This window comes from Trichoderma aggressivum, assembly GCF_033847375.1.
Source record: "Trichoderma aggressivum f. europaeum strain CBS 100526 chromosome Unknown scaffold_024, whole genome shotgun sequence".
Classification (NCBI taxonomy): domain Eukaryota; kingdom Fungi; phylum Ascomycota; class Sordariomycetes; order Hypocreales; family Hypocreaceae; genus Trichoderma; species Trichoderma aggressivum.
Window position 1 is genome coordinate 304,532 of NW_026946390.1, and position 14,564 is coordinate 319,095.

At 34.9% G+C, this 14,564-nt stretch overlaps 2 protein-coding genes across 2 annotated transcripts; one reads left to right on the plus strand and one right to left on the minus strand.

Moving 5' to 3' along the window:
* Nucleotides 1-274: 274 nt before the first annotated feature.
* Triagg1_6255 (uncharacterized protein) lies at nucleotides 275-3,677 on the minus strand (the record flags this gene model as incomplete). Its single annotated transcript, XM_062900859.1, has 3 exons — nucleotides 275-985; nucleotides 1,048-3,218; nucleotides 3,278-3,677. 3 exons carry the CDS (start codon nucleotides 3,675-3,677, stop codon nucleotides 275-277), a joined length of 3,282 nt encoding a protein of 1,093 aa, XP_062754801.1.
* An 8,666-nt stretch (nucleotides 3,678-12,343) lies between these two features.
* On the plus strand, nucleotides 12,344-14,259 carry Triagg1_6256 (uncharacterized protein; the record flags this gene model as incomplete). The annotated part of the gene is made up of 4 exons (XM_062900860.1): nucleotides 12,344-12,610; nucleotides 12,679-12,712; nucleotides 12,775-13,925; nucleotides 14,002-14,259. The coding sequence occupies 4 exons, from the start codon at nucleotides 12,344-12,346 to the stop codon at nucleotides 14,257-14,259; spliced, it is 1,710 nt and encodes a 569-aa protein (XP_062754802.1).
* Nucleotides 14,260-14,564: the final 305 nt, after the last annotated feature.

The window sequence follows — 14,564 nt, forward strand, 5'->3', positions numbered from 1 at the left end:
CTCAATACTTTGTTTGTCAAGAAAGGTGGCAATATATACACTAGAATGTATATCCTTTATACATCTCGTCAGGCTGTTGCTCTTTTTTACCTTCTTTTACCCAAAACAAGCCCGCGTCTCATCCGTTTCGCCAATTCAAGCCCATAAAGACGACAGCCATCTAAGAAAGTAAAAAGCGAACAAGAAAATAAAAATAATCCCATCATCGTAATGATCAATATCCATCTCATGCATACACCCATCAGCGTCCCTCTGTGCGCTTTCGTCTCATCATTCATCCGTCCAAAGGACTAATAGTCGAGCCCATGCTGCTGGCATCGCTGGGGGACCGTGTATCAGACCCCGTTTCGTCGTCGCTGCCGTTCTTGTTGCGTCCATTGGTAATAAATCCCAGTCCCGTTACCGGAAGCTCGAGTCTGCTTGAGATACCATCTTGGTTGGACACCTGCGTCACATTGGCCATCTTCATGGCTTCTTTGAGAATCTCTCCGGTTTCATCCATGGCGGCTAGGAACCTTGCGAGTTCTTTGCACAGTTCCCAATCGCCTTCTCTTATTGCCCTGGTCAAGACCCGGACAGACTGCTCTAGGGAAGCGTCCAGCTCATCCAGCGTATGCAGGATGATGAGATACCCGCCCGCCGTCTTGAGCGATCCTCTTTGCAGTGATTCTTCAAATAGCTCTTGCGCTGGGGGGAGATAGGCAAAGAGCGTCTTCCACTGCCGGACTTCCGTTTTTCTTGTGCACTGTAACACGATGTCAAGGTACTCTTTAGAAGATGACAGTAGGGACAAGACACGCGGCAAGACGGCATCTTCCGGCTTCGGCGACGTGTCTGCTTCTTCATCTAGCACACGGTGAAGTAGCACCTCCAAACCATGAGAGAAATACTCCAGGCCTTCGTATTGCTGAGACAAGTTTGCCGCTTCGACCGTCATGTTGTTGCCAAGATAGAACCGTAGCACATCCGGTAGAACGAGGTGTGTCTGCAGAAAGAGGAGGCATTAGTAATGCCGCTGTTATAATAACTAGAATACTGTTGACTTACCCTGATTGCGAAGTGAAAAAAGGAAAAGTTCACATCGCGTCGCTGCACCAAGTCTGACTCTACACCAAGGACAATGCCCTTTTCCAGCAGGATAGACAATGGGTAAAAGTCAACGTCCACGGACACCGGCGCGGGCAACTCTCTCCCGCCGCCATCTCCACTCGCTGCTATCAAAAGCTCGTTGATATCGGCCCATGCTTTAATCTCCATGCCGTCAAAAAGCCACAGTGAATCGCGGAGAGCTGATGGTCCGAACCGCTGCTGAGTATCTTCCAGGGAGTGGCTGACGTTTAGAGGCGGCTGGTCTCGCATGCTCACGTGGTACTCTACGTTTTGTGCAATAATTCGCATGTCGTACTTGAGTGCGCCCTCTTCATTGAGTGACGGGCTCAGCAACACTAGCTTGCCGTCGACGAGGAAGAGCACAGACGCAACAGCCACGTCCTGGGAAGGATCTCCGTCGCTGAGCTGGTTGTCTGGCAAGATCCAGCTAAGTCCCCGGACCCTAGCAGGGGATCGTACAATCCCGTGAAATGCAATCTGGCCTACCTGGACGAGACGAACGGACCCGGTCGTCGGGACAAATATGTAGTGGTACAAGAGATTCTCGTAGGTATAGACAAGGAGGGAATCTTCGCCAGATGCTGTGATTAGAACCACGGGAGCAGGCAATCGCTCGGCGTGCAGGATATGGGAGTTGTCCAGCGCCGCCTCGCGTGAGTACAGCCGCAGCTCAAACGTCCGGTTATCTTCTATTGCGGCGACCAGTATATGCTGGTACCAACACATGCCTCCCCGGACCGCGAAGGCGTTTTCCATCGCCTCGTCGGTAAATGTCTTCCATCGCCCGCTGTTGACGCTGTAGTGGGCCAATCCCCGGCGACCGGCGACCGCAACATAGCGTCCATCTGGAGAAATGACGGTCTGACGGATGGGCCACTGGTTAAGGAGGTATGATGATGGGATTCTCGAGGTATGCCACAAAAAGGGCTCGGCCGAGATGCTGGTCAAGTCAGGGAGGTCATAGCCTCGGTATATCATGACACTAGTCGGCGTCTGTAGGACTGTGCGAAAGACATTGGCCTCGTTGTAACACCCAGTGATGGCGTTCTTTGCCATCTCAAGCGACCACACGGCTTCATGCCGTCGCCCTATCAGGAAAACCTCGGAACCGCCACTGGCCCAGACTGCGCCCTTGACCCCTAAAAGCCAGTGCTCGCCATTCAGAGTAGATATGCTAGGCTCCGCTCCAAAACTGTTGCTTCCAAGCTTGCCAAACATGCTCCACGTAGACCATCCTTTTTCGAAGCCCGCAAAGAGGCAGTATCCGTCGGGCGAGTACGCCAAGGTCGTAAAGGAACCGGCCGTTGACGTTGAGAAGGGCATGCGATGGGCATGGGAATACACAATGTTGCCCTCGTAATCCCTGACCGAGTATACATGGATTGCGCCATCCGAGCAGCCAACAGCGATGAGCGAAAATCGAGCATTGATGACTGCGCGTACGGCCTGCCCTCTCGAATCTTCGGGAGTGTGGAAGCAGTGCCCCTTGAAGAGTCGTTTTGCCTCGAGGCTGTCGGGGTCCTCTTCGGCTGTGGTTTTGCGTTGCTGGCGCTGAACGGCATATGCTCGCCCATCACTCGTGATCCAAGTGGTCAAATTCATCGGCCGGTCATGGGTCATTTCCACGATGGACGCCCTCTTCTCTACCCAGCCCATGCGGCTCAAAATCTCCGTCCTTGTTTGGTTTCCGCTGCTGTCGGGTGTCCAGCGAATGCATTGCACCGCCGCAGGTTTTCTTGTCGCAACAACCAGCTCATCGTCAAGGGCGAGAGCACTCTCTATGCCGGCGTCCACCTTGATAACCATGCGGAAGCGTACGCTGACATCGCGAACCCCGCCTCCCTCGCCCGGGCCCCAAAGGATCTGGTCGGGTCGCAAGTGGGATTGCGGGCCAATTAAGCTCTGTTTCCTCCTCTGTACGTTGTGGTAGTTTGCAAAATGTGGTTTATAGACTCTCGACTCGCCGTCGGTCGCTATGGAGTAAGTGATGAGGTATCCTTTGGAAGTATGCACCACGAGAATGGCGGAATCGGGGCGCAGCAGCAGGTCAACGTTGGTGCCGTAGGACTCCAAGGACGCTTCGGATCGAACAACTAAGGCGAGGACAACTGCGGGCTGCGGGAGGTTAGCCAATGAAGCCGGCCAAGTGATTCGGATGGCATCGGACATGCCTTGGTCTGCCAGAGCGTGATGGACGTTGCCGTGATGACGGCAAACATCTGGCCGGTGCGGGCAATGCGCAACGCAAGCACCGGGTCCTTGACGGGCACTTTTCCATCATCGGCGGCCTGGCTCTTGGTAGAAGCGCCGTCCGGGAAGAACTCGTAGCGCTCAACCGGTTTGACAGCCGGCGTTTTCGGCGTCATGGGGGTTGGAGGCGGCAGCGCATCGTCGGACTCGTCCTGCTGGGGCGCCGTGACGGGCCGCGCAAAGGGCTCGGGCTGGGGCGATGCTAGAGACGATCCCGAGTGGCTCTGCAGGCCATCGTAGGAAACGAAGATGTTGGCATCCGAAGCTCTGCTGCTGCTGGTGGCATGGACGCGCGGAGTTCCGATGGGCCAATACATGGCGGAAAGCCCAGTCTCGTCAGCTGTCGGGGGTTCACGCAGCGCAAATGCTCAGTCATTTCAGAGGCTGCTGGTTCATGACAGGGTTGCTGGGCTCATTGGCGCCAGATTGCTGCGATGCGGAGAGAATTGGATGGTGAGGCCATGGAGTTTTGGCATGGGCAAAGTTGCAGGGAGGTTCCGTCACATGGGGAGCTCGGGGCGGCTCATAGGTGTACGGGATCCCGTATGTTTAATCTGTGCGGGATCCCGTATAAATTACATAAGCAACGCAGCTTACGTTAACCACCTAGCCTAGGGCGTAATTAGCTATAATACTTAAATAGCTTAATTTAAGCTTTATACTTTATACTTAAAGATTATATATATTATTATAACGCTTAAATAGCTTAATTTAAGCTTTATGCTTTATAGCTTAAAGTGTAATTAATTTTAAAATAGTAAGTATTATAGTTATAGAAAAAAAGTAATAAAAAGTATTAAAACTTAAAACTACTTAATTAATTAAATTAATAGTAGACTAGCTGCTTATAGTATATATAAATAATTAATAAAAAACTTATTAAAGAATAAAGTTTTTAACTTTTTTTTAAGCTTTTATAGCTTAAAGCTAAAATTCTGCCTTAGTTATTTTAAAAGCTTTCTATTACTTTTCTTTATATATTAGATTTTTATTATTTAGTAATTTAATTTAAAAGTATAAAACACACTAGTACTTAAGGGTTAATTACTTAAAAGTTAGTAATTAAGCTTATAATTAATAAAAAGCCCTAAGATAACTTATAAAAGTATTATTATTATTAATAACTTATATTAACTTAAGGGTAAGGGGGAGGAGGAAAAGGCGCCTAAAGTAGTTAATTAATAAAAGTAATACTTAATAAGCTTTTAGTTAATAAAAGTAATACTTAATAAGTTTTTAAGAATAATATATATATTTATAAAAGTATATATTAATAATTTATAATTTTATAGCTAGTATAATAATAAAAGTGCTTATTATTATTAATATAATAATTAAAACTACTTTTTCTAAAGATAATACCTTTAATATAGTTTTTATAAGGGGGATTTTAAATAGCTAGAGGAGGTATATAGCCTAGGGGGTTAGTAAACTAAGTATTAAATATTATATTTATAATAGTATTAAAAAGTATAAAGCTAGTTAATAGTGTAAGAGTAATATATTAAGGTATAAGAAAAGAGATATTAATATTAATATTAGTAATAGTAGTAGTAGTAGTAGTTATAGTAGTAGTAATAGTAAAAATATAAGTATAAGCAGCCTAGGAGGCTTTTTTTTAGATATACTAAAAGCTTAATTAGCTTTTCTTAATTATTTAATTTAGTTAAATAAAGCTATTTATAAATACTTACTTTTTAAGCTTAGGTCTAAGGTATAATAATAATAATAATAATAATAATAATAATAATAATAATATTTAAAAAATAAAAAAATAGCTTAAAAAGGTATATTTAAGCTTTTATAAGGGTATAGTAAAGCTTTTTTTATAAAAGTTAAGGTTAAGGTAAATTACTATTTTTATTATTATTAAATTACTATGATTATTAGTAATACCCTTTTTTTATCTTAGACTTATTTTTATTTTAATAAAGTAATATATTATAATAAAGTAATATATTATAATAAAAAGAGTATTACTTTAATATACTATTAGCTAATTATAATACTCTAACCCTTTTATTACTGCTTAACACTATGTTTTATACTTTTAATACTTAAAAAAATATTTATAATAGCTTTATTAAATAAAGGGTATAGTAATATATATATATAAAATTATTTAATATACTGCTATTTAAGAGTTACTTTTTATACTAATTTATTTATATATTAATTTACTTATTAGTAATAATTTTCCTTAATTTACTCTTAAATATATACTATACCTTACTATTAGCTTTTTATTAAATTATCTATTAATTATTTTACTATAAGTATTTCTATTTATATATTTTCTTTTTTAAATTAGTTTATATATATTATTTTCTTCTTTTAACTCTAAGCTTTTTATAAATATATAATTATATAATATTTACTTATTTCCTTATAATTTAAATACTACTTATAATTAACTTTTTAATATTAAAATAATAACTTTATAGCCTTATAATATTCCTTATTTATTCTTTTACTAATAGATTATTTATTATATTAAACTTATTTTTTAGTTATATATTACTAATAAATAGCTTTAGGAGTAAAATATAATAGCTATAGCTTTTATATTTAATTTACTATTTTTATTAGCTTTATTAATTTAATTATATATAGGTTATTAAACACTATTACTACTACTAACTTAATTAAGTTATTAAATACTATTACTATTATTAGCTATACTTATATTATATTTATTAAATTTAAAAGCTTTTTATATTTTAGTAAGTAGTATTTTAATACTTTAGTATACTTAGTTTAATAGTAATTTATATATTAAAATATTACTTTCTTCTGCTTCTTAACTAATTTAAATCTACTTAGTTTTTATTAAGTGCTTAACTAAAGAATAGTAAACTTTTAAACTATATATAGCCTTAAGTTTTTTACTATATTAGGCTTAACTAAGTAAACTAACTACCTATAGCGCTAAAGATACTAATATATATAAAAGTATAATAATTAAAGAACTTAGTTTTACGCTTATAAAATCTATAGTTAATAAATATAAGGTAAACTAAAAGATTATATAAATAACTTAGTATAGGTAAGTAAAGAATTTTTTTTTTATAAATTTTACTATTCTTTAACTTTATATAATACCTTATGTAAAACCTAGCTTTATATACCTAAGTAAATTTAATAAAAGAAATTAATTAGTATTTTAATTTACTACTAGGCTTAATTTACTTATAGCTTTAATAGCTAGTTAAGTAATACTTATTTTATAACTTACTATACTTTAAATAAATCTAGTATAGATTTCTTAAGATAAAACTTAAGAAAGGAATAAATACCTTTAGTATAAGATATAATTATATTACTAAAGTATATATATTAGTTAACTTAGGCTTTAATAATTTTTTTTTTATATAATATAAGCTAGTTTTAAATATATATAATTTTATTTATATAATATAAAATATATTATTATTTAAATTTTATAAATTATATATTATATTCTTCCTTAGTTAAAAAGCTAATAATAGAATATTAAGACTAATAAAATAAATTTTATTTCTTAAGATTTATTTTTATTATTACTATTATCTCTAATATAAAAGTAATTAAATACTCTTATATTATAAAAATTAGTTAATAGTGCTATAAGATTATATTATTAATATACTAAATATAAAATAATAGCTATATTAATAAAAATACTATTTTTATAGTATTTATATAGGTAATATAGTAATTAGTTAATATTATAAATAGGTATTTTATATTATAGTCTTTATAAATAGATTAAAGCTTATATAATACCTAAAAATAATTTTCTTCTGCCTTTTTATTAAGAAATATAAATATAATATAAAAGGATTATTAGTAAATATTAATACTAACTATATTAAGAAAAAGTATATAATATTTATTAATTTTATAAATATAATTTAATAATAATAAATTAAGATAGGTTTAAAGATATTTTAAAAAGTTTAAATATATAAAAAGAATTATAATTATATAGTTATTATTATTATATTATATTTAACTTTAAAATCCCTTACTTCTTAATTAATTAACTAAGGCGTAAATTAAACTCTGCCTTTTATATATCTTTTATTTACTATATATAATTTTATTATAAATATTTTACTATATTATAAAATTATTACTATTTTAATATAAATAAGTTTAAATTTCCTTTAAAGCTATATTAATATTTACTAACTTTTTAATATATAAATATTAGTTTACTTTAAGTTTATAAAGGACTAGATAAGTAAATAAATATAAACTTTATTAATAATTATATATTAAAAATTAAATATTTTAATAATATTATATATTTTAAATTATATTATTTAAAGACTCTTTTATAGTAATTAAGAATAAATAGCTAGTTTTATATATAATTATTTTTTAAATATATTTTTCTCCTTTTATAATACTTAAAGGCTGCTGGAATTAATTATATTTATATATAATAGTAAACTTACTACTTTATTTTTTTATAATTCTGCCTATTATAAATATATAACCTTAATTTACTACCTAAGTATTAATAAACTTAAATAGCTCCTTACGTAAGCTATATTACTACTCTAAAGGGAGGCAGTTATTAAGAAAATTATATTACTGCCTTAAAGGGAGATAGTTATTAGGAAAATTAGTTATAATAATAGTATTAAAATATTAAGTATAAATTTAACTTTAAAAATATTAAAAAAATACTTTATAATTTCTTTTTTTTACTTTATATTCTAATTACTATTTTTATTAACTAAAGATAAATAAGTAAATAAAATAAAGTATATATACTTATATATATATTACCTATTTAAACTATTTTATATTTAACCCCCTTATTTATTACTACCTTATATATTACTTACTAAAAGTTTATTAATATTTTTTACTTATATATATATATTCTTATTAATATATTTTTTATTTTATAATTATTTTATAATTATTATTATACTATTTTAACTAAATTCTTTAATATATTTAAGTATAAATTTAAAAATAACCTAGCTATTATTATAAATAAGAAAACTAAAATATAAGTAAATTACCTTAGTTTAACTCTATAATATAAAGTTTTCTTAGTAATACTTAAGCTTTTAAAAAAATATAAAAAATTAAAAAAATATAAAGCTAATTTTAAAAATTAAAAAGTAAAGTAGATTAAATTAAGCTATAGTAAAAATAACTAATTAAATTTATATATTTTATTATTAATATTTAAATATTAGATTTTCTCTAAGACTAATAGTAAAAGTAAAGAGGAGAAGTATTAAGAAAAAAGAAAAGTATTTCCTTAAAGCTTAATACTTAATAATTATTTAATAAGTATAGTAAAGGAAATAATAGCCCCTGATATTATCTTAGTAATATATTTTACTTAGTTATAGAAATATAGCCTAGCCTTTATAAATTTTTTTAAAAAAAAGAAAAAAATAAGAAAAATAATATAAAAAAGGGTTTTAAGAGATAATATAAAATAATAGTTATATATATATAAGTAGTAAAAGTAAAAGCAGAAGTAGTAATATAACCTAAAAATACTTACTAAAATCTAAAAGTTAGTTTTAAAAAAAGGATTAAAGCTATATTATAATTTTTTTAGTAAAATATTTAATATAATAGATAATTACTTTAAATTATAATAAATTATATAATAAGGATATATATAATTAGGGGGTTAAGGGATAAATATAGAGTATTAGTTATTTAAATAATATATTTATTAATTTAGTAAGGCCAGGGGTAGTAAGTAGTCTATATTTAAATACTACTAATTAATATATTATAATTTACTTATTTTTTAATATAGTTATTAATTTAATAAAGTTAAAGGTAGTAGTATAGTTTAAGATAGTAATATAATAGCTAAGATTATAAATATAATTATTATCCCAGTAGGGCTAAGTATAATAATATAGTTTTTAATTACTTATAAATAAATCCCCTAAGGTTATATAATAATAAAAATATATATTAATAAATAATTATTATAATATAACTTTATAAGACTTTAATTTTTTTATTTTTTTATTTTCTTAATTAAGGGATTTAAATATATTTAATTTAGATTTTTCTAAATTAAAATTTTTTTAAATTAGGATAATTAAAAATAATAAGGGATTTAAATATAAAGTAAAAATAAGGGATTTAAATATATAAAGTAAGCTAGAGTTTTATAATTTAAAAAAATAAATAATAAATAATATAACTAATATATAAAAATATAATAAAATAACTAAAGTAATAGTAATAAAACTATATTTTCTTTTTTATTATTAACGCCTTATAGAATATATATATATATAATTAATAATAGTTTTTTATATTTTATAAGCCTTTTTCTAAGTTAGCGTAATATATAAATAGCTTAATCTAAGTAGCTTAAAGCTTAAATTAAGTAATTTAAGCGCTATAATAGTTATATATCCTTTCTAAAGTTTAAAACTTAAAGCTTAATTTAAGTAATTTAAGTATTATAATATAGCGTAGTTATATATCCTTTCTAAGGGTAAAGCTTAAATTAAGTAATTTAAGTATTATAATAATAGTATAGTTATATATTCTTTTTAAGGGTAAAGCTTAAATTAAGTAATTTAAGTATTATAATATAGTATAATTATATATCCTCTTTAAGGGTAAAGCTTAAATTAAGTAATTTAAGTATTATAATAATAGCGTAGTTATATATTCTTTTTAAGGGCAAAGCTTAAATTAAGTAATTTAAGTATTATAATATAATATAATTATATATTCTCTTTAAGGGTAAAGCTTAAATTAAGTTATTTAAGTATTATAATAGTATATATAACCTTTAAGCTTAAAGCTTAAAGCTTAATTTAAGTAATTTAAGTATTAAGTAATATAAGCGTTAAGTAATTTAAGTATTAAGTAATTTAAGTATTATAATAGTATATATAACCTTTAAGCTTAAAGCTTAAAGCTTAAATTAAGCTATTTAAGTATTATAATAGTATATATAACCTTTAAGTATAAGGCTTAAATTAGTTTATTAAGATTATTAAAATTATAATAGTAGCTTAAAAAGTTTAAAAAATATATTTTATATAAATTAAATAACTAACCTTAAGAGCCTCTTATTTAAATAATAAGTAAATATTTATAATAAGTAAAGTAAATTTATTAATTAGTAAAACTAAGGATATTATTATATATAAAAATACTTTATTATTTTATAGTAGTTATATATAAGTTTAGCTAAAAAAGGAGATTTTACTTTAACTACTTAATACTATAGGCTAGATTAATTAACTTAGTTACCTAGTTAATAGAACTAAGTTATTAAAATAAAGAGAGGTAAATATTTTACAGGGGTATAATATTAAAACCTTTATTATTTATTAAATATTTTATATATAGTAGTAGTTATATATATACCTAATTTAGTAATTAAAGGCTATTACTTTTATAACTACTAAACTAAATATAATATTTAATATTAAATATTTATTAAGGGGGAAAAAGATAATAAAGATTATAAGGTATTAAAAATAATAAAAGGTATATAAATTAAAGTTATTTATAACGCAGCGTAAAGCTTAAATTAAGCTATTTAAGTATTATAGCTAATTATGCCCTAGGCTAGGTAGTTAACGTAAGCTGCGTTACTTATATAATTTATATAGGATCCCGTATAGATTAAATATACGGGATCCCGTACACCTATGAGCCGCCGGAGCTCGGAGCGGCATTATGTAAGCAGTGAGGCGTTTGAGTGAAGCTGACCTTGTACCGTTTGTAAAGTGATGATGGCGGCGTGTTGTTTTTCTTTTTTAACGTTAATAAAGTATCAAAGAGTCAATTCATCATAATGAGTGTGATTAATCTCAATGAATGACGAAAGTAACTCGGTGGCTGCTGTATCGTAGGGGAATCCGTTGGTGACGTGAGGCGCCCTCCATCTCTCATCGTCAACTCCAACCCAAGCATGCCCGGTCAGAGCTAGCATCCGCCTACAGAATCGGTTGAGATCTAGACTACTAAAGTAATCAAGATGAACCAATGAATTCACCGGCTGTCATCTCTTTCAGCCTCCCCCGCCACGCCGATTATCAGGGGCACCAGGTCCATCCAATGCCGGGATGTGCAAGTGAGGTAGGTACCTGGGTACTATCTAATCATGGACATGCTGTATTATATCTGCTGTACACGTATGCATCAATCCAGAGCTCAGCATCAAGAAATTACCTAAATAAAGACAATCTCATACATTATGCTACTGTCTTATCATATCTCTCCGCACTTACACAAGTACAGTAAAACATGCTCCGCTGATAGATAATCAGCTGCCGCTGTCGGATGTCAAACCGTTGTCGGCTCACATCTCAAGATTACTACCCAAGTAGGCAGTATTCCCACACACTCACCTAAAATAGTCACCCCAAATCCCTTCTCATGTTATTCTCAGGGCGCGCCAACAAGCTACAAGTACGTAATTAGCGGGTCAGATGGCAGTTGGAGAAGCGCCAACGCCAGTCGCTGAGCATCGCGGTTATACACGGCGGAACCCCCGATCCCGGCGCCTCCCCCGAAACGGCCGGCCGGTCCCCCCAACTATCGCGTAAAAGCTCGCTGCTAATGGCGAGGACATGCCAATTATGGAGCGGTTGACAAATGCTTCTAGACCGGATTTATTGCATTATCGATATGGGGTTGGGGAAAATGGGTTGGAGGGGCTGGAGATGCATATGCAAGTGTATCGCTATCAAACGCCTTCCAGACCTCTACTTTGCTCACCTCCCTTTCCCTTCCTTCTTCATACTTGCTTCTGCTTGTACATGCACCGCACTTCCTGTGCTACAGTATCGCCAACGTCCTTTTCTTATAAACACAGTCTATTTGCACTTATTTTCTACCAAACGTATTACCTATTCGTACAGAAAAACAAGTACATACCAAGTGGCGACTCACGGTTGCTACCTGACCTATACACACACCCATACCAGACAAGGCTATATAAGCATCCATTCCGGTGTGATCTTAAGCCGCCACCATGCTCCCCATCACAAGAACTGCCCGTCTCAGGGCTCTCATAGCCACTCGCCATGGCGTCGCCTCGATATCCTGCCGTACAGCCAGATCACTACACACCAGATCAAGCCTCAACAGCGCCGAAGCAGCTGCCACAGCTCAGCCGGCTACACATGAAGTCGACTATGCCCCTTCACTACTCGGCGAGATTGCCGCGAGAAGAGCCAAGGCGGGCAAGCTAGTAGCAGGCATTGCTGCAGCGTCTGACAGTGACATGTTCAAGGGACCTGTAAGTGTGATATGAGCATAATAGAACATATTAAAGAGAGCAAAGCTGACCTGCTCTTTGCTCAATAGCAAACGGGGAAACCAAAGGCGAAAAGATGGGACAGTACGTCATAGACATATCATGCATATACATCGAAACTCTAGCTCATTGGCTGACAATTACAGATCACCTCAGTGCTGAGAGCAAAGCGAGGGAGCCCTGCTCTCTCAAGCAAGCTGCCAAGCATCTAAAACAGCCTGGACTCATCTCCCTCGGCGGCGGTCTGCCCTCCAGCGAGCTGTTCCCTCTCGACGAGATTGACATGAAGGTTGCCATGCCGCCAGACTTTTCAGAAAAGGGAACGGCTGCTCACGGACAAAGAGTCACCATTGGTAAATACGACGTCCGCGATCGTGATGGCACCTACGATCTATCCATCGCTCTCAACTATGGCCAGTCCACGGGATCTGCTCAGATGATTCGATTCCTCACTGAGCACACTGAGATTGTTTGCAAGCCCGCTTACGCCGACTGGAGAATTTGCCAGACCATTGGCAGCACCGGAGCATTGGAACAGGCGCTGCGCATGTTTTTGGACAAGGACCGTGGCGATTCCGTCTTGACGGAAGACTTTAGCTTTTCGACGGCTCTCGAGACCATCACTCCTCTTGGCGTCAAGGCTTTTGGTATCCCCGTCGATGACCAAGGCCTCATCCCCGAAGCCATGGACGAGCTTCTCACCAACTGGGACGCAAAGGCCAGGGGATCCAGAAAGCCGCACCTCCTATACACCGTCCCCTCAGGACAGAACCCAACCGGAGCAACCCAAGGTCTGGAGAGGAGACAGGCCATCTACCGAGTTGCGCAAAAGCACGACATATTCATCCTCGAAGATGAGCCGTACTACTTCCTCCAGATGCAGCCTTACACAGGCCGCGGCCAGCCCGACGCCCCTGCACCCAACAATGTCGAGGAATTCGTATCATCTCTGATACCCACATACGTCAGCATGGATGTCGATGGCCGAGTCATGCGAATGGATTCTCTTTCAAAGGTACTGGTCCCAGGATCCCGTCTCGGATGGATCGTCGCCTCGGAGCAGATTGTCGAAAGATACCAACGCCACGCCGAGGTCGCCAGCCAAGGACCAAGTGGCTTCTCGCAAGTCATTGTCCACAAGCTGCTGGATGAGACATGGGGCCACGAGGGCTATCTGCGATGGCTGATGAACCTGCGACTGGAATACACCAAGAAGAGAGACGCCCTGCTGGCTGCTTGCGAGGACAACCTGCCGCGGGACCTAGTTAGCTGGACGCCTCCTGCTGCCGGCATGTTTGTGAGTTTTGACTACACTTTTCTCTTTCCCTCAAGCTGCTACAGAATCGAAAGTAACTGACCCTCTTCATTGACAGTTGTGGTTTACCGTCGATCACACCAAGCACCCCAGCGCTGGCACCCGCAGCCTTGGGGAGATTGAGCAGGAAATCTTCGACTCGTGCATCAAGAGCGGCGTTCTCGTTGCCCGAGGATCATGGTTTGCCACTGAAAAGGACGCTCCTCTGCCAGGCCTGTACTTCCGTGCCACTTTTGCTGCGGCCAGCCCCGAGAACATGAACGCGGCGATTGCAAGGTTTGGCCAGGCCGTCAAGGATAGCTTTGGGAGGAAATGAAAGAAGGGGGTGATGACTTGTTTATGGAATCCAAAACTTGCATGATGGAGATTGCCAAGGCGTATGACGATGGAAATGGGTTTTTTTTTTTGTAATGCATTCAACATAGGGCGGACACCAATGCATGGCTACGAGTTGTAGATACAAACTGAGATTGGGAATTAGTTCCAAGGAATTCACGAGCTGTGATATCATCATAATGAGCTTTTGAAATAGACTCATTGTCTGTTATATACATGTGAAGGATGTACTGCTAGGTATCTTACAAAAGGAGGGGAGAAGATTAAGCGCTTACTACCTCGGAT